At 33.4% G+C, this 27,557-nt stretch overlaps 3 protein-coding genes across 3 annotated transcripts; 1 reads left to right on the top strand and 2 right to left on the bottom strand.

Annotated features, from left to right (window-relative positions):
- Nucleotides 1–25: 25 nt before the first annotated feature.
- Nucleotides 26–4,717, bottom strand: crp (transcription factor cropped). The gene is made up of 3 exons (XM_090120438.1): nucleotides 4,325–4,717; nucleotides 3,664–3,829; nucleotides 26–3,497 (listed from the first exon to the last, which is right to left on the bottom strand). The coding sequence occupies exons 1-3, from the start codon at nucleotides 4,411–4,413 to the stop codon at nucleotides 2,763–2,765; spliced, it is 990 nt and encodes a 329-aa protein (XP_089976564.1). The 5' UTR covers nucleotides 4,414–4,717; the 3' UTR covers nucleotides 26–2,762.
- A 507-nt stretch (nucleotides 4,718–5,224) lies between these two features.
- LOC149908860 (uncharacterized) lies at nucleotides 5,225–23,904 on the top strand. Its single transcript, XM_090120437.1, has 7 exons — nucleotides 5,225–5,385; nucleotides 9,440–9,623; nucleotides 10,960–11,151; nucleotides 11,674–11,796; nucleotides 19,494–20,687; nucleotides 21,385–21,462; nucleotides 23,154–23,904. Exons 2-7 carry the CDS (start codon nucleotides 9,453–9,455, stop codon nucleotides 23,184–23,186), a joined length of 1,791 nt encoding a protein of 596 aa, XP_089976563.1. The 5' UTR covers nucleotides 5,225–5,385; nucleotides 9,440–9,452; the 3' UTR covers nucleotides 23,187–23,904.
- A 2,020-nt stretch (nucleotides 23,905–25,924) lies between these two features.
- Nucleotides 25,925–26,665, bottom strand: LOC149908859 (uncharacterized). The gene is made up of 2 exons (XM_090101578.1): nucleotides 26,458–26,665; nucleotides 25,925–26,389 (listed from the first exon to the last, which is right to left on the bottom strand). The coding sequence occupies exons 1-2, from the start codon at nucleotides 26,500–26,502 to the stop codon at nucleotides 25,937–25,939; spliced, it is 498 nt and encodes a 165-aa protein (XP_089957704.1). The 5' UTR covers nucleotides 26,503–26,665; the 3' UTR covers nucleotides 25,925–25,936.
- Nucleotides 26,666–27,557: the final 892 nt, after the last annotated feature.

The following is a 27,557-nucleotide window of genomic DNA, read 5'->3' as shown; positions in this document are numbered from 1 at the left end:
AGGGCTAATAAATAAAACACATAAGTATCAATATTTTATAAATATTCGTAAATGTAGGTCAAATGTTGTACAATTTAAATCAGAGGAAATATTTTTTATCAACTTCATATCAAAAAGGAAATATTCATGCATCGTTTTCTACACTTTATCATTAGTATTCTAAATACGAACTGTAAAATTATTACATAATTACTATCTATAATGCATAGGAACTGAGTCTGTTAGCGATAGAGTGAAAATATAATGGCGATTTTGATATAAAACAAAACTTATAAAACTGTGGGTTTGTGTATTTACATGAGTTATTTTCCCCCTATCTCTAACTAATAAAGACTCGCTAAACTGAAATAATATTCTTAACATAATCGTCTATTTTAACCAAACCCTCTATACTTCAAACATTAAACAAATTGCATAAGTGATTATGTACTATGATTTTAATTCAATACAATGGATTATTATCTTAAATATTGAAACATCAAACATGCGATAGAGTGTAGAAAAATTTTAATATGTATTCATATTTCATGATATTATAATGTAAAACCAATAAAAGAAAAATCAAGATTACGTAGATTTACGATAATCCAAGGGGTCCTAAATTTTAATACAAGTAAAAAGTCTATATTTATTGTAACTATTAAAATGTTACTAATAATAAATATAATATAAAGAATTATTATTGAATTAATGCCATTTTAAAACCGGATCTTTTATTTATTGGTTTTAACGACGTTCAAAATGAAAGCGTGAGAATATACTGATTATCATCATTTACAAACTAATTAATAAGAAATAACCATTTTAATACTTTAAGACATAAATAATAACACATTTTAAACAATTTAACTTGCTTTCTTTGACTTAAAATCTCTTACATCTAGATATTTTGACTACACTAATAGTATAACCAAGTCCGTTATGTTACATTGTTAATAATTATTTACCTTATAATGAAATAATGTAAAGGCGGTAGGCAGACGACTCCTTATAACTATGGACTCAGGAACAGAGTGCAAATCATTAGTTCCCAACTGGACAGTGAGGAGATTGCAACAGCATACTACAATGTATGCACAGCCTTATTTCAATTAAGAACATATCTTCTTGGACATACAAATACTTGTGAGTTTGTAAGCAGTTCCAAATCAAATGCAAAAAACAAATAACAGCCAATATGTAATATACACAGACTATAAAATAATCAATCCATCAGAGTTAGAGAGATTTCTTTTGACTATGTAATATGTATAGTAATTCACTGTAAGTGTTGGAACAGATTGTAAATTGAAAATTAGAAATCTCTGTAAAACTGATGGATCCTCACATACAAATTGTATTTAACTTCATATACGCAAACAACTACGTAATTAAACACACACATACACACACATTATACTACCATCATGGTGGATCGAACTAGCGTAACTTAATAATGAATTAATGATCAGTCTTAATAAATTCTTATGATCCCGTCAACAGGACCACGCTACTTTTACATAATACATTGTACATCACTCTGTTACTGAGTCTAACTTAAAACAAAATACATTTAAAACTTACAAGAATTAATTGAAATTACTAACAAAAAGCACTGCTGGTTAAATTTCAACGAAAAAAATACAGCACATATAAGCAAACAATAAAATCATTTCGGATTTTATTAGCTAGGTATATCATGGATTGAGCAACCCACGAATCTTACACACTATGAAAGTAAGAAATAAGTTTGACATTATTTTTCAGATTATAATTGATGATTAAATCATCTTAGATTATTCTAAAGCCGAATCGTTCAATACTAGGCTACAATTACTCTATGTGCACAACAAACTATGAAAGTTTCAGCACTCTGCCAATTTATTTATGTCAGAATTTAATGCATAAGAAATTTTACCATAGATGTTTAACCAATTACAGTTATTATTATTTAGAAATAGAAATAAGATAATATTGAGAAGATTTTATAAATCATATTATTTTATACACTGGTAGCATCAACATGGAATGCTTCACTGAAATTGATACCAAAGCCACTACAAATTTTCGTTCTAATACAAAAATCACTGGTGTTAACTAGTTTATACAACTGGGGATGTGAAGATTTTGCTTTAAAACAAATTTATATTATATCTAAGAACAGTGTATATTTAACGGTAAATTTTTTCTACATTACAAAAATGAGAACTGCAGTGCCGCATGCCTATATTGTATAAATATTTCTTCAATCTTAGAATTGAACTTTCATGTTTGGATATTAAAATGGAGCTTATAAACAAATTTCACTCTTAAATCCCATTGTTTTATTGCTATCATGATATTTTTTTAAAATTTATCATTACAATGTAAACTATTTAGAATGATAATAATTAAACCTATTGGCTAATTTTTCTGAAATGGACATATTGGCACGCGGCAAACTTGTGTCTAATGTTCCAATAAACTTACATAAATCAGTCAATCTTCTATCTAACAATTATTACAATAAGCCTGCAATAAACATTTCAAATATTATCCAAATATTTGAAACTAAACTAAGCACAGCGCCGATCTATGTCTCGATACATTCCTCTCTTTCCACTCTTTCATTCACCTTGACTTTCAATGTAAAAAAAAATAAACAAAACACAGACTTATCAATTTGTCACTTTGGAAAGACAACTAAACGACTAAGAAACTAAAAGCTAATAATATTCGAGGAGGGTAAGGAGTACTCTTCCACTGGAAGCAAAAATGAAGCCAGACAGACTAGTTCAATGCACTCACGAATGCTTTACGACAATAACTCCTGGTCTCTGTGGGGGCGTAATTTCTGCTTTCTTTGTGAGCGCGAGTGGCGCGTCACCGGACTCCTCACGAAATAAGTGGTCTCCCTCCAAGTGGCGTATGGCTTCAACAATTGTCTCGAGATTTTGCCGGCTTGTACTAGCGAGGTATAATCTCGATGGTGGGTCATGAGATGCATCAGGAAGAACCTCTACTTCCACTCGAGGTTCTGCTTTAATAGCGGCTTCCAATAAGGGTGCAGTTATAGTTTCCACTACTTGTGGTTCTGCCTCCTTAGTCTCAATTTTGCAATCTGCAACATCCGTTTGCTCGTAGTGCACTACAGTGTGAGCCACTTCTCTGGTTGTTTCAGGATATATTTGAACCTCAAGAGCACTTAAGCGTTCCTCCAACAAGCGTCTCAGCCGTCTCTCTTGTTCTAACTGTACCAAAAGCTCTCCATTCTCTGGTTCTTTCTTTTGGGGCATACTTGACACTGTTATCACAGCTACAGGCTCAGGAGATCTTGTGTTTGTAATAGTATCATCTGTTGAATCGGGAATAATTGAAGGAACATGTGTAATAATCTCACTTTTCCTTTTCTTCAAAGGTATTTCACCCCCTTCATGTTGGTTCAACAACCTCTTCAATTGACAGTTTTGTGATAATAACCTTGTTTTTTCTTGTTCCAATGAGTAGATGTATTCTGCGGTTTGTTGTAGTATAGCAGCCTGAAAAGAGATAAACTTGGTCACTAAAGAGTTATGAAATTCCCTTCAATGAAAAAATTTGATGATTACTCTAAAATATTTCTAAAGTTACTGCTTCAGAAAGATATAATTTTATTTAAAATTAACAATTTAAGAAAAAGATATTTAAAATAAATTTCATAAATACCTTGCTAAGTTTTTCTCCTTCATGTCGGGGTAACAAAGTTCGTAATGCCTGGAAACCAGCATTGATGCTCTGCATCCGCCTGCGTTCATTGCTATTTGCAATCTCTCGCCTAATTCTCTTCTCTGCCTCCATAGTTTTGCCACCAGATAAGGTATGTTTTTCACTCCTAAAAAAAGGAGAATCATAATAAATATCTATGAAATGAAAAAAAAAAAAACAATTCATAAAAATAAAATCTTTCATATATTATGTATATTTTTTAAGTTTTTAGTTTCAAAACTAATCATATATTCACCCATTTCTGTATATTTGAGTAACAAATAAATTCCAATAAAAATAATAATATTTCTGTATTCTTGATGAATGAAGCGTTGAAAAAGATTGTAGTGTTACGATAAATCACATGTTCAATAGTGAAACAGCGCTGTAGGTAGGTAAAGCGCTTACTACGCCTATTTAAAAGACGACCAAACATGGCGGCACAACAGCTGACTATAGGCCGGTACGGGGCGGGAGCTAACGTGTATTGCTTGTTTTTTTCGTTTATACTATGAAAATATTGCAAATTTTAAGTTTTATAAATTAAAACATATTTTAATCAACTGGACATAATCATTGCATTAACAATAAGAGGACTTAGGCAACCACGCCGGGTTCTTACCTTGTGATAGCGTGATCGGGTGCGTCTTCCTCGTACAAGTTATAATCTTCCAGTTCTAGCAAACAGACATCATTACTGTCTAATGACATTACTTGAGCACAATTATAACAAAAAGTAATGATTCCACATGGACACTGTTCAGTAAAAACTATAAATCGAAATAAAAGTTAGCAAAGCAAATGGCGGGAAATGACAATGAGCTCAGTCAGGTGACGCTACGCTATTTTAACACTGTAGATTTGTTTATATAGTTTCAAACACTTCACATAACTTTATTGTTTTTTAATATAATAACACACACAATAATTTTTATAATATTATCATGTAAACTTCGTAAAAACAGTATTTTTTTATACACGGAATCAAGGGCAACTCTAGTAACGCGACATATCGATACGTAGAGTGAGAATACATTCTCCCTCTACGTATCGATATGTTCGACCATAGACTATAGAGGGCATCACAGATAAATATAATTTTTTATTCATTAGGCCATAAATATCCTAAAGATTATTTTATCTGTTAATAAGTAGCTTAGATCAAAGATAAGTAGTTATTAAAGTAATCTATTGAAAGCTTATTACAAACAACATGAATTATTCCTTACAAATTAATTTAATATATAAATCAGACTAAAATGAAATCTTTACATTATTTTATATTTTTACCTGACGTTTTATATATAATAATATGATTTATATATTTTTTAATCAATACCTATTTTCTATTTTTTTATTTCTAATATTATGATTTGAATACATATTTATAGTGTTCTTTTATTACTTTTTACATAATATGCATTTACGTAGCATTTCAGGACGCCATTAATTTTCTTCAAGTTGTCGCATGGCGAAAGGATATTTTCTGAATGTTGCCTAGAATGACGCGTCGCGATTCTGGCGACCAATCACACAAAGTTTCAATTTTGAATTTGTTCTCGGTGGGTGGAGATTCGGTCCTGCCGCCATATTGTGTTAAGCTGTGAGTGCTGGAAGTGAAATATTTGTTATATTTGACTGTGTTAATCTTTGTCCATATTTTTCGGATTGGAAAGTTAAAAGGTAACATTAAATTAATATGAGTTTTTGTCATCATGGCTAAAAATTTTTTTCATACATCATATTTTAATGAACTTGCCCCACCGGCAGTTACATTGTCGCTATTTTAAAATTTTATTCCCATGTCATTTACTCAAAAACCATGTGCTTTATTCATTTCTAAAAATCATATCTTCTTGAAATTCACATCTAATATATACCTACCAAATTATTATCTTAATAATTAATATTTGATGTTGGGACGCTTATTTCTATGAAGTTGCTAATTTAACATTAATTTCAGTAAGTAAATATTTTTAGTAGGTACCTACTATATTTATGACAAATTTATTTCTTTGTATACACATTAATCACTATTCACTTGTATGGTTCACAAATATTTCTGGGAATACCAGTCTCGTTGCATTTACTTATCGAACGATGAATCATCGTTGTAAGTCAACCGATGCAAGCTATAAAACAAAGGTTTTATACTTCTTTGCAGCTTACACAGCACAAAATCGACATTCGCCTATTAAATTATAAGTTTTGAGTTTTTTATTACGAATAAACTTTTGAAGCAATTCAAACCTTGAGACACAACTAAACCCAATAAATTGCCATGCAGGACAACACCCTAATGTGGCCATATTATTACAAGATGAATACTCTTACTCGTGGATTTTGTTGTAAATCCTGTCTGAGATATGTCGTCGTTTTTAATTTCCTTTATATCCTTACTCTGCCCTTACTCTTTAAGGACCTAAGTACATACCTATATCGATTCATTTTTGAATTAATAAAAATGCTTTTTATTAAAAATGGAGGTAACATTTTTAGTTTTATCATTTTGGATGTTCCGAATATTATGTCGAGTTTTTTTTTAATATGTAGGTACTTACGATAATTTGAACAATAAAAGCTGATTCCAACCAAAGAAAACTAACAACTCACATAAAGAACTCTCTGCGGTTAATCCTTAACATTGTGTTCATAAAATAGGTAGGTACTTAAGTACCTAACTACCTACTTAAGTTCGTAAATTTTATAAAAAAAATTTACGAATGATTTTTGAAACCTGCAAAATATGTACCTACTTACGGCCTTTATTTTTTTATTTGTTATTGTTTAAAGCTTTATTGTATAATGTTCTAATTCTAAGTTTATGTTGAATAAATGAATATTTAAAATCAGTTGATAAGTAAAATAATAATACTGGACAAAATGTTAACCGTCAATCTTAATTCTTAACCCTTTTTATTGTCCAAGTAATCAATAAATTATGACAAGAGAGACCACATGAGTATAATAGCTCTTTAAAGAATACATATTTATAGATTAGTAACCTAGCACATGTTTCATATTATGAATTTCCTAGAAAATAAGAATTAGTCACAAATATGTATACTAGAAAATAAGAATTAGTAAAAATGTAGGAATATAATTTTCGTGTTTTCAAGCACTAGGTACCTACCTAACCGAAACATTAGTTTCAGAAATAGGTAGGTTTAACTTTAAATTTTTTTTAAATTTGCCAAATCATCGGGAAAACGACAAAAAGTAATAAGTAGGCTATAAAAAAAAATTATATGTATGTACCTACCTACAATTAAAATTTAAATCATAAAATGTAATTGCAAAAGTAATTGTTAACTTTTAAATTATAAGTTATGACAGATTTTTAATACTTTTTATCGTTTTCCCTACGAATTTGGTAAGTTTTCAAAAAAAGTTTAAAATGTCAAATAATACCTACCTATTTCTGACACTAATAAGTTTCGGCTTGGTAATGTTTACTTTTTTTACTCCAAATGAGCTATACTTTCACCTCAAAAACTATTACACCTATATCAAGTCACCCTGTATACGAAAAAAGTGTCAAATAAGCTATCAGGGACATATCAGCTAGTGTTGAAACCAGAAGTCCCAAGTCTATGTATATACAGGGTGTCCCAGTAACGGTATACTAAGCTCCAAGGAGGTTGTAGTTTTGCATACGCTGAGTACCTACGTAAAAAATACTTATAAAATTCCAGACGAATTTCTTTGACAAATAGATGAATTCTTAATACTATGTGTACACCCCTAACAAGCAACCCGCTCAATTTTGCTACCCGCACGTGAGCTATCGTTTGATTATAATTAGGTATATAAAAAAAATTGGCGTAATTTGTATTTTTTACGTGATCAGTGTATGCAAAACTACAAGTCCCTTCGCGCTTAGTATACCAATAGTGGGACACCCTGTATATTTATTGTATTCCAAAAAACCCTGTATATTTATTCTATTCCAAAAAAAAACTTGCGGTGTAAATATTGTATTAATATTTTATATTTTATACCTATATATTATAGGTAATCATTTTCCTGCTCATAGCATCAGAACTGAGTTGCCTATGAAGGTACTTAAATTTCTTGTGGTTTAAATCCGCAACTGCGTTGTATTGGTTTACCGGTAACCATGCAGCAACGAAACATGAACTAGCTAAATTACACAAGATTCTTACAATTTTTGTTACATACACTTATTACATCCATACCTACATACACCTAACATTATAATGTTGATGTTGAATAAATTTTAACAATATATGCAAATTGCAGCGTAATCTTGCAAGTTGCATAGGTAACAAAAATGGGTTATAAGTAGGTATGTCATGCCAGAGAGCTGTGAATCGTTATTGTTTATTGGCTATTCCCCATCTGCTACCTATGTCTTGACTTAAAAGAATAAAGGAACAACAACACCCTGTGACTCTGCCATCTAATTTATTTATATACTAACTAGCTTTCCGCCCGCAGCTTCGCCCGTTGTGTCTAAAACCTAATAAATTATGTACCTATACCTTATGTATATACTAAAATCTTTCTCGACAATCACTCTTATCTATTTAAAAAATCTCTAACAAAATCCGTTGCGTAATTTTAAAGATCTAAGCATATTATACCTACATAGGGACGGATATACAACGACAGCGACTTTGTTTTATACTATGTATGTATGTCTGACTGCAGCTTTGTGCGGCTGATCATCTTTCTCAATATATCACTCATTCGGTGAGTAGGTATATGATAATCTTTCTATAGCAATAAAATAACATGTCTTCGGATGGCTATAGGTTCTACAGACTGGTCGGAACGACCTTGAATAGAACCGCGTCAAGGTCGATTTACAGTACTAAGTCAAAAACTAAAGTGCCTCCTATTGTACTACGTTATAACTGGTTGACTGACAGTGCTTAAAATGTTAGAAGCAGGGGAGTATCAGAGGTCATTCAACCGGAGACGTGTTTCAATTCCCAGACAAGTGTTTGTAAAGTTATTACAAAATTACTTTCTTTGAATAAACATACCAATTATAGTGAAACGTCCATTTTTGTTAACTATTTATAGGTTTGTAGAATGTTGTATGTCTGTTTACATACATTGACCCGACAGTAGGTACGAAACGTTATGTATACGTTTGTCATTGTTTAATGTTTGTGCATTAGTGATAAGAGCCGTACGTGACTAATGACCGGCTATTTATAGATAATTTACTATTTATTTAAAGTGCATTGAAGAGCAGATTGAGATGTTTGCCGTTAGAAATTAAAAGCACATTCCCACTTCACTGCTCATAACAATCGTTAAAACACTACTATGCGATAAAACTTTCATCCTAAAATAGTCTCGCATATAATAATAGCCACATACTCAATTGATACTATTTCAGTCGAGGAAGACATTTATTTTGAGCCCATTCTCGGCATCGTAACCCACTGACTTTTCTATAATCAGATTCACCTTTTTGTAACTGACTTCACTACGACGGAACGGTAACAAAAACAATAATAATTAACATTCTTATAATTCAACAATTAAGATAAGACTCGTTGAAAAGTTGTTCAAAAGATTACAAATTATGTTTACGCTCACTACATAAAAAAAACCCCGTTAATGGATTCTAAATGTAGATGCACTTTTATTAACAACTGCCATAAAAATAATTACCAGTGGCAGTTTACTATTTAGTGCACGAAGGGCATTCTATGATATCAGATATGGTTAAGTCAGTTTGTATCGGTTGTTGCGTCAGATAAGCGGCAAGAATGGGCGCAAAGCAGAGCAAACGCTCGGTGGACATAAGCGGCAAGGAGGCGGAGAGCGCCGGCGAGGTGGCCGCGGCGGGCGCTGGGGGCGAGGGCCGGATGGAGCCGCTCGCTGACGCCGACGCGCTCAAGCCGCAGGCCAACGGCGACGCTCACATCCACGAGACACCCGTGAGTTACATGCTTTTCAGGAAATTTCACTATAGGCAAAACAAAGACGTAAATTCCAAATCAAAATTAAATTAACACGTTCGCGGACAGTAACGACCACTGGCGTCTAGACAGCTAAAAGTGATACGACAGTACGTCTGTCGACGTATCAGTTTTTACTTGTATAAAATCAGTACGCCAAACGACGAGCGATTTTTCATACTATCATAAAGAACGGCATGTTGTACTGTCATCACAGGTATAATTACGACTTTTGTACTGTCACTGCATTATTTACAAAAATTCGTCAAAGGAAGGTACTTCCACGCATACATTCATATTTTTTTACCCCTCTCCCCGCGCACACTACGCCCGTGGGCGTCATGTTTGCATACGGTTAGTCGAGTACTGCGCCGCTGCGGTGATCCCGCGTGCCGCGTGTGAATTGTTGTTTAGAAAGTGAGTATTTTGTTTCCAACGTAATTTAATTGTTTTACTCATACTGGATGTACTAATTCAAGTCTAGTTGCTTATGTAAACAACATATTTATGTTGCTATTGTTTGTTGTGAACACGATTTTGTTTAACTAAATTTGTAACGAATATTTTTGAAAATGGCGTCTCGAGACTCGTTCGAAAAAGAACAAAAACGTCTTCAAGACCTGTTTGATGCATCGTCTACCCCTGAATCGAGTCCATACCCATTTGCTGATGATGGTGACTATGAATCTGACGCTGAGTACTTACGACGTTTACGCCTATATCCGTTCTGTCATATCATATGGTTTTTTAACCATGTGTTGTAACACTACGCCCCTGGGCAATGTATGAAAAAAAGTAGTGTCTCAGTAGCTGCAACCTGTAAACCAGTACTGTCCGCGAACGTGTTAAGAAAGTTAAAATTATAAAAATAATCGCTTCGCTGTTTCCCCAAAGTCTAAAAAAAGATTGCATGATTATCCTGATCATAATAAGTACATAATTCTAAAGCATACCTAGTAGGTGCTAATAATATTGTACCACAATATTCTATTCTATTTTTATTTCATAATTATTGTCATTTAACAGCACTTAATGCCCAATACATAAAATACGTGAATCATCGACAACATTTATTCCACAGGCCAACAAAAAATAAATGTACTTATTATACGTAATTATCTCTGCCCGCATAGTTTGTATTCAATAGTGACAATCGCGACGGATATTGGATCGGGGCCGAAAATTAACAATGACAAAGCCTATTTAGTTTTGTTACGATCATGAATATATTTTATGAGACTATGTATATGAAAAAAGTGTCGGAGCATTAATGATTAAGTCAAACGTAAAATGAAGAATAATAATTCGTTTCAAGGAAAAGGAAAAGCAGTTAGACAGCGGCACACCGGAGATCGAGAAGGACGTAACAACAGAGAAAGAGAACAAGGAACAAGAGAGTGACAAGGAGAAGGAAGCGCCCGTCACGAACGGGGAGAGTGAGCCCAGAGCGGAGAACGGGGACACCACGCCCTCGCCCGACGACGGCAAGAAGAATAAGAAAGAGAAGGTAGGTGATAGAACAGCTGATGTACTAAATATTTATAGATAACTAGCGGTCCGCCCCGGCTTCGCCCGTGGTACCTACATGTTTAAACTATCCTATCTCTCAAGTTGGATCGAACTGCACATGGTGTGCGAATTTTATTATAATCGGTTAAGTGGTTTAGGAGTCCATTGAGGACAAACATTGTGACACGAGATTTATATATCTTAAGATTTATTTATATGTTTTTAAACACGATTATTTTTAAATAATAAACTATAAATTTAAATTTGGGTTCTAGTAATGTTAAAACTTTGAATATGCTTGTTGATAGTTTTTTTAACATTCCCAAATAAGATAAAGCCTTCTTATAGTAGTAGATTGCGCAGTGCGCTATCCATCCATTGAATAGTAGTCAAAGTAGTGATACTATAAACAATAAATCCTTTTATTCCTATTTAATGGCTGTGGTTTCTTTGTTGTATGGAATTCGCGACGTTTACAACAAAGAAATTGAATTATTGTAAAGTAAATGTACCAAACCAGGTAAAGAAGAAATGGTCGCTGAGGTCGATCAGCTTCAGCAGAAAGGACAAACCCAAACAAGAGAAGAAGACAAAAGACGACGAGGCAAAAGTTAACGGCGAGCCAGAGAAAGTTCCCGAAGAGGTAGGAATTTTTCTTTTAATCAATAATGTGGTTGCAATAAGTAAGATTTGTAGTGACTATCAGGGTAATATAAAAATTTTGTCAAATAGTTGACTATCATCGTAACTTTCGCATATTATGTATACGTGATTATTAAGATAAGAATTGCAGTCATTCACTGAACGAGAAATAGCGAACCATATTTGTCTCTACGTCATATCCGATCCTCTAAGAGTAATGTGAAGTCATAAACAACGAGGAAATATTTTATGGTCTCGTCATATCAAGTGAATAATTGAACTAATAAGCAATTAGGTATTTATCTTATTCATATGTTTCACTCTACATATTCAGAATGACCCTTTATTTACTGATAATATTGTGTATTCTAGTTGAACAGTTTTTTTTTCACGATTATAATAGTTTCATCAGCCCAAAAGTTATGTTTTTTATTGCTTTCACTTTCTTACAAATGTATATTTTAAAAATGTTGCTGAAATGAATATTTAATATCCCATTTGAAAATTTTGTTCTGAATCCATCCAAATTTTAAACGACTTAAGTATATTTGGACATAGTTAAACGGAAAGTATCCACCCCGCATAGACTTAGTTTTGAGATATTCAAGTTTTAAGTTCATTAAAATTAAGTAATTTCTATATATTTTGCTTTAACTGAATTATCATTTTCATATTCAATTGGAAAATCAATCCCATCTCCGTAACCATCAACAAATTCTGTCATGATATTTGAGCTGACTTTCAAAGTATCTGAAATCAGGCCACACGTTTCTCCCAAACGATACAGATTTTTCTAAAATTGACTCAAATATCATGACAGAATTTATACTGCTGAAGAGTATTTGAATGTTATCAAAAGCTGCAAGAGAAAGAAACCATTACAAGTTTACAGAATGAAGTCAGACGACTTTCTAAGTACCAATAAAATAGAAAAAAAAGATAGTTAACAGAAAACTTTTTATAACTTTATAACTAGGGATAAAGACAACTTGCTAAAAATTATACATAAATTTTATATACTTATAATAAATACTGCCCTAAAAAGGCATAATAAAAATAACAGTAGTAAGTAATCATGAATGCAATTAATAGATTAAAAGAAAATAATGCTGACATTGTGCGATAATTCAGCACATCTGAACTTAATGTAGAGCAAGGCCTAAGGCGCAATATTTGATAAATTTAACAGCAAATTAAATGACGACGTTTCCGATGTGAATATGTAATTAACACGCTATACGCGTCGGAGGGATAACGTGAATTAATTATATCCGAAATACTCGGTTGCGGTAAATTAAATATCACTTCGAAGAACATGATGATATTTACAATTGTATTTGAAGCAATAACTTTCTAGCTCTCGACCGCTCTGCGGAACGGTTCATTCGTATTCTGTTTACGTCTTAGAACGTAGCGTAGGCACAATGCAGCTAACATTCGCCGGACCCTCGCTGCAATGACTCCATCCATACAATCCATTATTGGACTGACATGACCCACTTTCGTTTTGCATACCTACTGTGTTTACACACAGGAATAATATTAAAATTTCTGCGTTGAATGACTAAACGTAATCTTTAATTAAATTCGTGATGAATATTGCCGAAGTCACTGACCTCTCGCAAAGTTATCGATGTCGTGAAATCGCTTTCAAGAGTTACGAGGGCATTTGAGAACATGTTTTCTATGTCTGGTGCTTACATCTTTGTAGCTCCTTCGAGTAAAGTGGATTGAAATTTTGCGTTGCAAATAAATATGAATTCGTGACGTCAAAATTTGTTACACGCATAAATTTGAATACAAATTAAAATTTAAATATCGATTTGGGTCGTTATTTGAGAGTAACCTTGCGGTTTCATCGGATAGAAACCGACGATTTCTATGACAAGTATCCATTGCGACGTAGTGCATTGCACCCGAAGCGACGCGGCGCGAACAATGCACATTATGATTCAAAGTGCCTCTATATCCGCGCTAACCAAAACGTGAGCCGCCATTGTCTTAGCGATATCGTGCCGTTAACCATGCATTAGTTCATTGATGACCATACGTACTCGTCGGTACCTGCGACCGTACTGGCCTTCCAGCGCTAGGAATGGAACCGGTTGGGTGAGGATAACTTGCGCCCCAAACATTCTGTATCATACTAAAATCGGCTGCATCTGAAAGTCGTCTTTCCAGTAAACTATTGAAATGGGACATCTGTTTGTAATGTTTAAACGTCGCAAGTGTAAGATATACATTATTCAATCTAGTCGGAATGTGTAGGTATTGTATAAAGCTCTCGTTTCATATAAATGTTTGTCAACTCAATTAAAACCAAGTGGGTCGTCAATTAATTTACGCTACAAGATATTAAGATCCAGCCGCGGCATTAAAAATTTTATTGTATGTACTTTGATGTTCCTTTTATAGCTTAAAATAAAATAGCCGTAACGTTTACGGGCGTGAGTACGTTTACATATTACGTATAACGTTATTGTGTTTATGTCTCATTCCCCACAACACGTGTTGATGTACGGTCATTAGCACTCATGAGCTTACACTCCCACAAGGAGATTGGACATGCTTTAGCAATAACCTATATAAGTTTTTATCTGCGTCTTGCCATTAAATGGAAGCTTCGAAGCTTGTATAATTTTTCTACTTATTGCTATTGGTATTGTTTCGTTTGAATTTTAAAAACGAATTGACTCAATCGATAAGGTTGAAATATTTTTCTATTCGATGGTGATATTTCTCGATAAGATTGCTGGACGCGATGATACAATAACGTTTAAAATCTCTTCTCGTGTTTGCGTCTAAGCAGAGAATGTTTTGAAACACGTTTGTTAAGTGCAAAATAAAATTAGCAGAGCGGGGCAGGTTTTGCGAGGCTTGCAGTGGGCGTGGGGACGAAGGCCGGTCCGATTGCAAACTATCCGTGTACGAATGCGCATACCTTCCCACATGTTCAATTATTTTTCAGCCCTTTTTTAAACACTTCTTAATTTTTATTAATATTATCATCTACATTCTACACAATCAATAAACGAATTATCTAAAAAACTTTAAGTACATTTATTAAATTTTAGTATACCTAGTCCAGAATAATTTTGGCTATAAAATTGAAACCCAGAGTTTACAATCACTGAAGCTTAGTAAAATTGTGACGTTGCTATTATGAACATTGAATAAGCTTAGAGTTATTTTTATCGTTTCCTATAGGTACTCTTTTTTTACCCACTAGTTAAGAGCCGGCATCATTGTAGTAACCTTAAAAATGGTAGCCTATTCCAGAAAGTGATCTGTTTATATAATTATGGAACAAAAATGTATCTTTACGTTTGGTGCTAAACCACGTTAACCGTCTGAATCGATAGCATTTTAGATATGTACTTACTACTTACAAACTTTTATTAAGTTTCGTTTAACGCTATTGGACTAGCTATGATTAAAGACCTGTGCTCCGCTTTTTATGCCAAATTGTGAACTTCGTCGTATGAAATCAGACAAAGTAATCACGTTTTATGCAAGATATAGATAAGTTTTATTATCTTCCCAGAATATTATTTAAGAGTGCTAGTCGGTATCGTTAAGCGGGACCGGTTTAGCCGTGTGTGTTTGTTAGAACGGCATCGCATGAACAATGATCTACTTATATAAGTAACGTATGTATGTGTATCAAAACTTGCCACCGAAGTAACCCGACTCAACAGTTCAAGTTGCATGTTTACCAAATGGCGTGTCCACGACGGCTCATCTGTCGTATTTTCATAATACAACCGTTGAATGGAGCTTTGATATAACAAGGAAGATTCCATTTCCTATTGACGGCTATTGTTATGTGAATATTTTTTTTGTTATCTGGCATTCTTGTGGGAACGTACGAGGGACTATTAAATTGACCATTGTTGTCCCATTAAGTCACTATCTATTTTTGTCTGGATGCGATAGTACTGAGGCTTGTGAGTAGAGCGTTTTTATTGTGTGTATTGGGTACAGTGTGTGTATTTGAAATGTTATAGATGTTTTTTTAAGAAGTTGGTTAATTTCTGAAACCAAATAAAACAAAAAGTAAATAAATAGAGGAGACACTACCTACTCTTGCAATTCCTTTAAATTATGAATGAATGAATGAAAAATTCTTTATTGTACACCATATAAGATACATTATATAAATTTAACAATAAATTTATCAATGTACAGTAGGCGGCCTTATCGCTGGCAGCGATCTCTACCAGGCAACCCAAAAAATATGAGGAAAATAAATTATAAATTAAAATTATTTCGAGTTATTAAAAAATATGGAAATAATTAAATTTTACTTATACTCGTCACACCTATTCCTGAATCTGATAGAAATCAAGAAATGCATAAAGTCTGCAGCTTTAGTCTTAATGTAGAATCTCTTTATTATCGGCAACTAGGTACTTTAACTTGGGTGTAGGTAGTAATGTTTAGAATATACAGTAGGTAAATATGTATAGACCTTATATTTTCATGCTCCAATTAATGTTTTGTACTTTGTACCTAAACGTCGAGTACCGTAACTGTCTCTCTGAAGGTAGTAACTCGATAGCCGACCAGCGATTGGTGTAATCGGTGCCAAGACAGGGCGACAACCTCAGATAGCGAGAGCGCAAGTTGCTATGAGTTATTTGATAGTAGTGCGTCTGTCTGGACCGGCCGAGATGCTACTGCATACTGCTATCACCTCCGTTATTTATTTTCGATGCGAGTCGCACCAGGGCCGTGGTCTGCGGCCACAACTCGCAGTTCGCACGATGAGTGCTCTGTGCCCGCCACTTATGTCGTTACTCTAATGGTGCGCTCCTTACCGCCGCGCCGCTCTGCCTACTCGAAAACATTAACCTCCTTTTCGCGTATATGCGACAAGATTGTACAAAAGCCGTCCTGATGGTTGTGTAGGTATTGCAATTGCACTTGTATTGTGCACTTATGGACCGGCCTTTGTAGATATTGAAGACAGCAATGATTCTTTGAGATAATTTTGATTCATTATACATACATACTCTCACTCAGTCACTCACTCACTCACAACAGACTACACACCATTCCTACACCTACACTCATCACAAATGTCTTTTCACTTTTGTTTATTATTTTAACGTATATCTTTTCCTCTTACTTTCTTACTCAATTTTCTTTGTCACATGTATTTTTATAATAATTCTATTAATGGAATTCCTTTTCATTGTAAATATTGTGAGAATAGCTGTAAGGAATCAGAAATAAATAAATATTTATATAATAAATAAATAAATATTTATATAATAAATAAATATTTTTTTTTATGTAAAATTCCATATTGAGCCATACTTACAGTATGGCTCAATATGGAATTTTGCGCTACCTGACACGTAATATTGGCCTACAGTGATACACGTAATTGGCCTACAGTGATATTTTTGGGCACGGAACATTAAAAGGATATTTGAAAATGTTAACAAAGGCTTGCACTAGGTTTATTTTTTAATTAGCAAGCGAGTACAAACATCTACACTTCAAATAGGCACGCATTGTTGTAGAGCGGAAAATCGCTTCCATAGCCAGAAAGCAATTGTATTATTTGCGGTGTTGGTGACTCACCCAGTTTACCGTTATCAGGCGGATAAATGAACGCCTATGAACATTAACTATCGAAATTACTACTAATTCGTTCCTTTGATTTACACCCGTGATTAGAAGGAAAACATGAAAATATAAAATCCGGTGTTACAATCATGCTTTTAGAAATCAGTTCCGAAACACGGCTTGTTCACATAATTATTCTTATCATGTTTCGTTTTGTTATTGTAAAATTTAGGTATATTTTAAATTCTTTGAGGATTTGATGAGAGTTAGTTATTTTAAAATAACATGTTGTTGTAACATCACTCAAAGTAACCGCCTTATAATGGAGAAATTGTAGTGCCAAATTAATTGAGCTTCCCTTTTCCCCAAACATTGGTGTTAAGGAAAGGGTGAATATAATAGGGTGCGAAGTTTTCGACTTGTCATTTGACACTGTCAAGTGCGATCGATAAATAATTAATTGTAGATTGCGATCTCCGCCTTAAAAACTTGGAGTTAAAACTAGACCTTATAATGTCGTTAATGTCTACATTGTGACGTAAGTACTGCTTTAAAAGCTAAGATTTAAGAAGCAGAGAATGCTTTGTGGTTATTTTAATTTTGACTTACTTTATTATGTACCTATTATTAATGTTTGCAAATTATTTTTAAATGAAGAGCGTCACGGAGCTCTCTTTGTCCCCAAATAGTAAATGTATATTATTTCTCGTAACGGTGGTCACGGTAAAAGGCTTATAAAAATGTGCATAATGTATAAATAAATACAATAGATAGATGTACACGTAGCGTCATTTAAACAAAACGTTGTTTCCTGTGCACGCCGGTTGCCTGTCGGATGTATTGTCCGGGAGTTTTTAATTTGCTTTCGTTTCGGACAATGCTTTCGTTAACCTTGCTTTTCATGACAGGGGAAATACTGAAATCATTCATCTACGTGATTACGTTTCTATCTTTTATTTTATACGTCAGTTGTTGGCTATTCTATGTGCGAATACTTAGCTTACTTATATTTAAATTAGAAATAAAAGCAACTTACATGTTATCCTATTTATGTTAACTTTATTTGTGGCTGGTAGACATTATGAAATAATTTGATTAGAATCTAGTGTCTACTGCATGAATAACGTTACATTCGCCAATAATCCGCTGACAGGATACAAACAGTTATACATAATATTAAAGTTCAAGCGCTGAAGATACGTGTCTGATAGATTTGTATGCCTATCCTATAATGATTTGTTCCGGTATCCATACAGGAAATGTGGCTATGTATGTTGGAAAATTTTGAATTCAAAGTTATCTAATTCAGTAAGAAGGCGTCAACAATTTTATATCTTAGAGACTGAAGATGGCTTAACTCATACAATATCTCCTTGATCATGTATAAATAATACTTTATCAATTATTAAATATCATGTTCTTGGAGTATTTCCATGCCTGTAAACAAAGGCGACCTTGTAGCCGTGTATCATTTTATTGCTACAGTTTTGCGGTTGTACATACATATAAAGAACTGGAAACTGATTAACGTACTCAGAATGGAAAGTATTACATTCTTTCTTCCACTGCAAGAATTTTTTCTTCTTTCATTACAAAGAAAACTTTATTTTGATTAAACTTTATAACGATTTAATTTTTTAGGTTATTTGAAATGGGGAAGTGTATTTTTCTGTAATGGAGGTTACCTACCTAACTAATTGAAACTTATTTTAATTAAACATTAAAAATGTTAATTTCGCTTCAAAATACATACTTACATTAAAAACTAATTTATCAGCCCTGTAAAGGGACGCAATTCAATATTTTGATTAGGGTGACTGATCAGATCATTGATGTATAACGAGGTTCACAATGTATACGACAATCAGTCAACCATTACAGATTTTACTATTAAATGTTGAGGGCTTGTAAGCTTTATGTCAGTTTCTTCATTGATTCTTAACGTGCTACACATCATCTTGCCATTGCAATGGCCAATGTTATGGTATATTTATTGTAAAATTATCAATGATTTTTTTTATAACTTTATTTCATGACTGATTACATTAAGCTTCATACCTATCGCGAAAGTCATGTCAAGTCAGGCACTTATGATTGTATTAAAAACTCCGTTGTTTTTAGGTTGCAGAGACTACACCTGAAGTCGCTGAGGAAACTAAATCGGAAAGTGAAAACAAAGATGAGAAGACACCAGAAACCCCAGTGACAGAACCACTTACGAATGGAAGTAGCACTCCTGAGTCTCCAAAAACAGAAACTCCAATCATCGAAGAGACCAAAAATGAGAGTGAGACTGACGTAAGGCCGGAGCCCCAAATCCAAGTCGAACCTGAAAAATTGCCAGTGAATGGACTTTCGTTAGAGGAATCTAAAAAGGATGAGCCCGAAGTTCCTGAGATTGATTCAAACAAGGTCGAAGAGAATAAAGTGGAGACCACCGAAGAAACGGTGCCAGCTCCTGAAATTCCTGTCACAAAAGAGGTTTGTGTTGACCAAACGCCTTTGATAGAATCCACGCCTCCACCACTTCCCGCTAATCCCCCTCCCTCGTCTGTGGCTTCCTTCGCCGCCACCACTATGGCTCCCGAACTCGCAGACGCTTCTATCGCTAACAATGCCGATATCACAAAACCCGCACCCGCCGATGAATCTCCCGTTAATAACGATAATACAAATGACACAGTTCCTACAGAAATTTCAAGCACCGAAACCGTTCAAGCTAATGTCGAAATCGAAGCTGTCGAACCCCCCGCCCCGTTAGACGATTCGACCGAAACAAAAACGGACGTAAACACGATCGAACAGTGTGCAGCTAACGAAGGGGCCCTCGATAGTTTGCCGAGTCAGGAAGATCACGAAGTTTCTATTAAAACAGTAGAAGAAAATGTCAGTGATGTTCCCGTCGTCGCCGAACCCGCCGCGCAAAACGAACCCGAATTAGAAAATGAAATGCCCCTCCCTGAGCCCGTCGAAGTGGAAGTAGCACCGGAGGAACAAGAGTCGCTGCCGCCGCCGGCCGAAGAGTTGATGAACGGCACCAGCGACGCCGAAACGCCACCCGTCCAACAGGACAGTGGAATTTGTGAATTAAAAGAGCCCGAAGTCGACGTGAGCGTTATTTCCCAGAACGAGATAAACGAACGCTGCTCGGAGGCGATGAGCGACACCGAGAGCCTGAAGATTAAAGCCAAAGAGATGATCGCGGACGTCATAGAGAGCAATGAAGTGGTGATGAACGGGAACGGGGAGGCGCTGAGCAACGGCGCCGGCTCGCCCGCGCAGGCGCCCGCCGCGCCGCCGCTGCACGACGCTCAGGTGAATACGACGGACTTTCCCTTGTAGAGGATTAGTATTTGGAGCATTTTGGTATCGTTAACGGTTCCCGTATTTTAGTTCATGAGCATTCTCTCTCAGCATGTGTGAAACGTCAATAACAGGAAGAGACGGATCGATGTAATTCAACCTCACTGTCTTCATGTACATTCGCTCCCTTCCCCACCTCCCCCGTCCCGTGCGATGCGACGCTTTCTGTAGACGTGCATGTTTGTGTGCTCCCCGCTATTAGTTTAATTTAATGCTTTCTGGTTTGTATGAATGTAATGATATGTTATTCATGTTTTCATATTTTCTTTTGCACCATTTTGTATTTGAACACTTTTTAGTTAAGATATCATGTTTAATATAAGCTCTTAAATTTTTTCTAACGGAAATTTTATTTGAGAATATAAGGTATTATCATGAAGGTTTATCATTCGCGTTTCGTATTTTATAGCTATTAAAATCTCAGCCATTCACATTTTGCTACTCTATTACCATTTTTGCATAATCAATGCAGTTTCTTGCCGTTAAATTTAAGCCAATGTAAATTTTGTACAGTGTAGAAATAATGTGTTAAAATCTGACTTTTTGGTATTTATTTTCTGTCTAACATGTGTATTGTATATATAGTGTGTTTCCTCGCGGGTTTAAAATGTTTGTTATTTTAAGATATTCAATTTCATTTTAATTTTAGGAAGCGCTACCGATCGCCGATAAAATTGCGGACTTAATTCCTGAGATTCCAACTGTCCCTGAGTTAAAAACAGAAATGGTAAATATTTCCTTTTTTTGTAAAATAGTTAAAACAATAAGTTTTTTAATTCAATATTCTGATAAAGCCCTCAATATATTTGGGTCAATCAATTTTTAAAGGTCCCGTTCATAATTTTCTCGTATTTTTTTTTAACTTAATTTTCAGCATTTTACTATTTCATTTAGAAGATAATTCTTCGTAGATTAAGATTATATAAGCAGCAGTGATGTTGATTAAATACATTTGTGGATTTAACTTCACGAACCGATCTATTCACGGGAAATAATGTCCTTTGGACAACTTACACAATAGTACTTTTTTAAATGTTAAATTCCCTTAAGAATTAAAACAAATTCTTCTATCTTATATTAAATAATTAATAATATTTTGATATTTGTTCTATTTACACCCAAAATACGAAATATTTTTATTAAAATTGAAACGAATGATGTCTTTTGAACAACCAAATAATGTTTCATAATTCATATATAAAAAAGTTTCAGTAAAGCGGAAATAGTGATATTTTTTACAAAAAAACTATTAAGGCGAGGTTGTTACGTATCGCATTATTGATTTTACTTAATTAAAATGAACTGATTCTCGATATAACTGAATGAATGAAGTATAATGTGATTTTCATATGGGGACATCTTAGTTGTAGTAGTAGCGTCTTGATTTTTGAAATGTTAAAATTACAATTAAACTAGATATAAAATCGCGTAATAAAAATGTTTTCCCGAAACAGCCGAGTAATAAACAAAACATGAACTATTTAACTGTTAAAGTATCAGTTTTATATAATTATTGTCCTAGGGACAACCTAATTATCCATGGTACAACCACTTTGGTTGGCCAAGTGACTGGTTGTCCGCGGGACATTTTTATAATTTTGGGCCGCCAAGCAAATACTATTGTTATTTTATATATTAATCTCAGCTCACACTAAATTATAGACGAAAGCGCATCTCGTGTAGTATAATTGATAACAATGCATCAAGTACTTATGTTTTAATCACAGTTGTCTGACGGACTGACAATAAAGCCACCCCACACTCACCAACGTCGCTCGGACGACTGTTGCCGTGATTTTATACAAATCAAAATGGCGTTTGAGCCCGACAGTTAATTATTGTGTTTAGCTTGTTGTTTAGGAATCTACCGCGCCATCTGTGTTTTGTTTCCATAACTAAATTACGGTTGTCTGTGAGACCTGTGCCATGTAGATGATTTATGGGGACAAAAGTAAAATGCCTGAAAATCGTATTTATATCCAATAAAAAAAAATTATTTGTATGTTTTTATGTCAATAATCATGAACTGAAACAAGAAGTGTATTTGGTATTTATGGTCGTGATAGTATGTGTTCGTGATGCGAAGTTTGTTAATGCAATGTAGCTTGGGGACAAATGTGATAGTACTGGAAAATTGCATTTAGTCTCTGGACAACCATGAAACTACGCACAAATTAATAAAACAAGTAAAATATTGTTCACTAATGTTAGAAAATATTAAAAGGAATATAATTAAAACCAATTTAACTCTTTATGATTTCATGTTTATTAATTATCGTTCAGGGACATGATGCATGTACCGTCAGACCATTAAAAGTTGATCGACCCATTTACATAATATTTTAAGCTAGGTACTAAAATTGTTTACGACACGGTATATTCATGCACTATCCCTATAAATCAATTGTGATATTGCAGGAAACGACAACCGACGTGGCGGTGGCCAACTAACTCTACTCCGCGGTACATCATGGTCCAGGAGACAAACGTCTAAAAAGAGCCTATAAGTAATTTATTTCCCTTTAGTACTGTGGTGTAATATCGAACTAAGTTCGACTGAATTTTATTGTAAACATGGATTTCAGTTTGGAATATGACCTTCATATAGAATGTTTATAGTTTAAGTTTAGCGTGCTTGCTTATGTAAAATTAAGATTTTATACAATTTGAAATCGCTAGAATCGATCTTTTATAATTATATACAATAACAAAGTTATGTAGGCAGTATACGGTGCGATAAGTTGGTGCCATTATTACAGGGGTATTAGTTGTGACGTTTGGCGATACACTCTCCTTAAATAGTTTGCGTAATTGGTTTATTATTTTCCTAGCTTATTAGAAAATATTAATTAAACACTATTGAAATGACGTTTCGGCGCGTTTTTGAGATCAAATATAATGATTATACTTATATACTGAATGTAGTCGCAATCCTGATATGTCTAATTTTATGAATATTACCGATGTAAAGCATATGTTTATAATATATATTTGTTGTATAATAGGTTAGCTTGACAGATCAAGCGCTTGGACTCTGATTATGTTATGGCTTTATTGATGAAAAGCTATTCATTATATGCACTTAATAACATATAATTTGATCGTTACAGCTTTCAATGTGAGACCACTGAAAGCCTCTTTATTATTTGATACATTTTTAATTTTATGTATATAACTATATAATATGAATTATTCACAAATGTAATTCATTGCCCTTTCGAAATATTTTGTTGCATATGATTTACTTTTTGAACAACATATATTGTTATGATGTAATAAAGTATAAAATTTAATTATTTTTCTTAAATATATTTTGTATCTATGCACTTGTGTTAAAATTGTCCTATTATTTTATTATTAAATAAGTTTGTAAAATTTAGGTTGCATTGAGCTCTCTTTGATACAAGTATAAAAATGGAATGTATTGATAGTTCGCTCCTATGGCAAGTGAGATATGGTTAGGATTTTTCTCGTCGTAAATCGTGTAATTGTAAATTGATTGATATTAGACATGTGGCTACAATTTTTAAATTTTGAATGTAGGAAGATGGCGGCCAAGTTTTTCGATTAAACTATACAATTTTTATGCATATACAGACTACAATTAATTATATGATATTTAGATGTGTAGAACTTGTAACGAGTTAGTAAATGCAGTGCGAACACACTGCAAGTAGATTATTCCACCTCATACATACAATTAGATTATATTATGTAAGGTTTGATATTAATATACAATTATTATGGTGTCATTTTTACAGTAATCTGTGCCCACATAATTATTTCCTAAACATTTTTGTAATTTTATATGTTTCTATAAATTTTTGAAGTGACACATGCATGAGTGAGGTCAGGTATTATCTCAAGTATATTAGCAGTAAATATGAGTGAGACATTCCATATCAAATGTAACACAAGTCTGTGTAGTTTAATATTTTTTGCTCATAAGTTAAGAATTCCGTTATATGGCAGACATTTTTGATTGATGATACTATACAATTTTAGTGATTAAATACAAAAAGACTAGTAGACTTTTTTTTTGTTGTAATATTTTAAAGCAGTCTGTGATTATACACACTGTGATTTCTATTTTTGGAAATATCCTGTTTTATAAAGATCATTAAATACGAAAGTAATTTGCATTTACAAAACATCTGTCGGCGGCGGCCGCGGCGCCGTGAAATCATCTGCAGATTTGCAGATGTATAAGTACCTATATTGAGGCAGCTGTTTATCGATAATCGTTTTAAATATTATGTTGTGTCATATTTTGTGATAAAACCAATCATCACAAATGTTCATTAGAAAATTGTTTCTGCTCATGAATTGTAAATTTTTATTAAGTATCTAATAATTTGGCACATGTAAATTGCATTAAATTAAGCTATTTGTCATGTACTGAGGAAAGATGATGTTGATGTGTGAATGTCTCTTATAAATAAATTTATAAAACAGTATCAGTCTTTTTATTTTCAGATACATGTTTTCTCCAAAAAATATAAACATGATTGTGTAGAAGAACAGAGTATCTATACTATACTAATATTATAAAGCTGAAGATTTTGTTTGTTTGAACGCGCTAATCTCAGGAACTACTGGTCCGACTGAACTTACTGTAAAGCTTAGTCTAAATCAGTCTTGTAGACTGTCGTATTTTCATGGAAGAGTTTAGAGTTACAAACATCCATCCAGCCTCCCAAACTTTCGCATAATCCATACTAATATTATAAATGCGAAAGTAACTCTGTGTGTCTGTCTGTTACTCAATCACGCCTGAACTACTGAACCAATTAGCATGAAATTTGGTATAGATATATTTTGATACCCGAGAAAGGACATAGGATAGGTTTTATCCCGGAAATCCTATGGGAACGGGTTTTCCTCTGAAAACGCGGGCGAAGCCGCGGGGGGAAAGCTAGTTATATATACATATTATGTAGAAGGATATTTTTTATAGTAACACACTGGTGTAGTATTATATTATCTCTGCCCATAGCATTTATTTCAAACCTAAAGTGGGATTTATCTATCATGCTGCTTTTAATAAAATTCCAATAATATTAAGAAGATTATATTATTATAAGTAGATGAAAGTGGCACTTTGAGAACTGTTGAATAGTAACATATCTATAACACAAAAAAAAAATGGTAGTGGACATTCTTATAAATAGAATTTAAATGAAACACAATTGTTTGATTCATTAATTTAAATTACTAATTTCTAAAAGATCAATCAGTTTCCCTAACATATTTTTATCAACATCGTACAATCTCTGTTTTTGTTCGGTATTATTATAAGTTGTTAAAGCAAGCTGAAGAATTGGATATTTCAAGGTCTTCAACTCACTGGTGCCGCAAACAAGTTTAAGAGCGCAATCAAATAAAGCCACTGTTTCACCTTGTTTACTATTATGATGAAGGAGTATTAAGTAGAGCAACTCGTTCTTTTTCTTCTCTACTGCTGATAAAAAATAATTAACTTTTTCTTCCTCGTATCCACTGTCGTTCAAACAATTTGATATTTTATTTAAATCACAGCATGTATTACAAATCATGTCGCGTACTTCTTTTCTTACTGAATTAAATAACATTTTGTTACTATGATGCACTGAATCTTCGTGGTCAAACAAATGGTTTATAATTTTGTCGCACTCCTAAAAAGCATAAAAGAATATAAAAGAATGAAATGAGTTCAAAAATGTATTTATTTACATTAACTTACTACTGTAAACTCTTCAAGTGAATTATCCCTAAACAATTTATCCATAGTGACGTCCCTGTTCCAAACTGTTCGTGTTTTTAATTATGTGTTTCGATAAATGATATAGGTAAAATTAAATTTCAATGCAAAGTGCAATTAAAAATATTGCTTGAAAAAATTTTGTATCTAATTTAATATATAATGATATTTCCAATTCGATATCGTTGAAGTGCACAAATTGACAATGACAATTGACAATGATAACTGACATTTGACAGATGAGTGATGACCACTTGTACAAAATCAAAATCCACTCAAAATCTTGGATTTTATTATTTTTATTTAATTCAAATCAGGGAAATAATACAACGGATGGAAAAAATATAAAATTTGTAAATTTTTGAGAAATAAAACTGTATCGTTACATAATAAATTATTTTTATATTATGTATTTGGTATTTGATAGAAGTTGAAATTTTAGGTTTGATAGAGTCTGGCTAACGAAAGATGAGACTGGAAAAAGGCGGCAAATTCAAAAAATCATCATATGGCAACAGGTTATAGTTGGAAATATTGTTTTGATACTTTTATTTATTATTTTCTCTTACGAACAACAACTCAGCAACAACTCTTCATCTTTATAATATTGTGTTTTAAGTAATATTATAATTTATAGTTCAGCCGCGAATGAAGAGTAAGAATCACTTTCATTATCTCTGACTCTTATTATGAACTCTTCCATTTCTGCAGTTATTCCATCTCGTTTTTTGTACTACTCTTCAACAAGAATAACATGGTCTGGTCCACAAAACATATAAAAAAGGAGACCTCTTTTATATGTTCTGTGGTCTGGTCATAGAAGAAATCTCGTCAAGATACTGATTTTGTGTCTTTAAACATTTTGAACGGAACAGATCATTCAATTGTTTTTTATTGTTGCTTGAACTGGATTACAGTGAATCATTTAAATTGTATTTAAAAATTAAATTATTGTCTATAAATAGTTAATTAAAATATTGTGTCCAGCGACATTACCTTCCATCATTCTTCCATTTTATATCTTCTCCTATATACTTTTATATCGTTTGACTTTCGCTATTTTTTCGACGAGTTCGGCTAAC

The sequence above is a fragment of the Colias eurytheme genome, chromosome 4, assembly GCF_061535395.1.
Source record: "Colias eurytheme isolate Ceu_HAF_F1 chromosome 4, ilColEury1 Martin Lab GWU primary, whole genome shotgun sequence".
In the NCBI taxonomy this organism is placed as follows: Eukaryota; Metazoa; Arthropoda; class Insecta; order Lepidoptera; family Pieridae; genus Colias; species Colias eurytheme.
Note: the sequence above shows the minus strand (reverse complement) of the source record. Positions and strands in the feature narration are given on the sequence as shown.

Bases quoted from the DNA above. Each gene is read 5' to 3' on its own strand.
- crp (XM_090120438.1), bottom strand. From the start codon at position 4,413: ATGTCATTAGACAGTAATGATGTCTGTTTGCTAGAACTGGAAGATTAT. The intron at 3,830-4,324 runs GTAAGAACCCGG...TCCTTTTTTTAG, and splicing joins CCCGATCACGCTATCACAAG to GAGTGAAAAACATACCTTAT. The intron at 3,498-3,663 runs GTATTTATGAAA...ATCTCTTTTCAG, and splicing joins AAGGAGAAAAACTTAGCAAG to GCTGCTATACTACAACAAAC.
- LOC149908860 (XM_090120437.1), top strand. From the start codon at position 9,453: ATGGGCGCAAAGCAGAGCAAACGCTCGGTGGACATAAGCGGCAAGGAG. The intron at 11,797-19,493 runs GTAGGAATTTTT...CGTTGTTTTTAG, and splicing joins CAGAGAAAGTTCCCGAAGAG to GTTGCAGAGACTACACCTGA. The intron at 20,688-21,384 runs GTGAATACGACG...TTTTAATTTTAG, and splicing joins CGCCGCTGCACGACGCTCAG to GAAGCGCTACCGATCGCCGA.
- LOC149908859 (XM_090101578.1), bottom strand. From the start codon at position 26,502: ATGGATAAATTGTTTAGGGATAATTCACTTGAAGAGTTTACAGTA. The intron at 26,390-26,457 runs GTAAGTTAATGT...TATGCTTTTTAG, and splicing joins CACTTGAAGAGTTTACAGTA to GAGTGCGACAAAATTATAAA.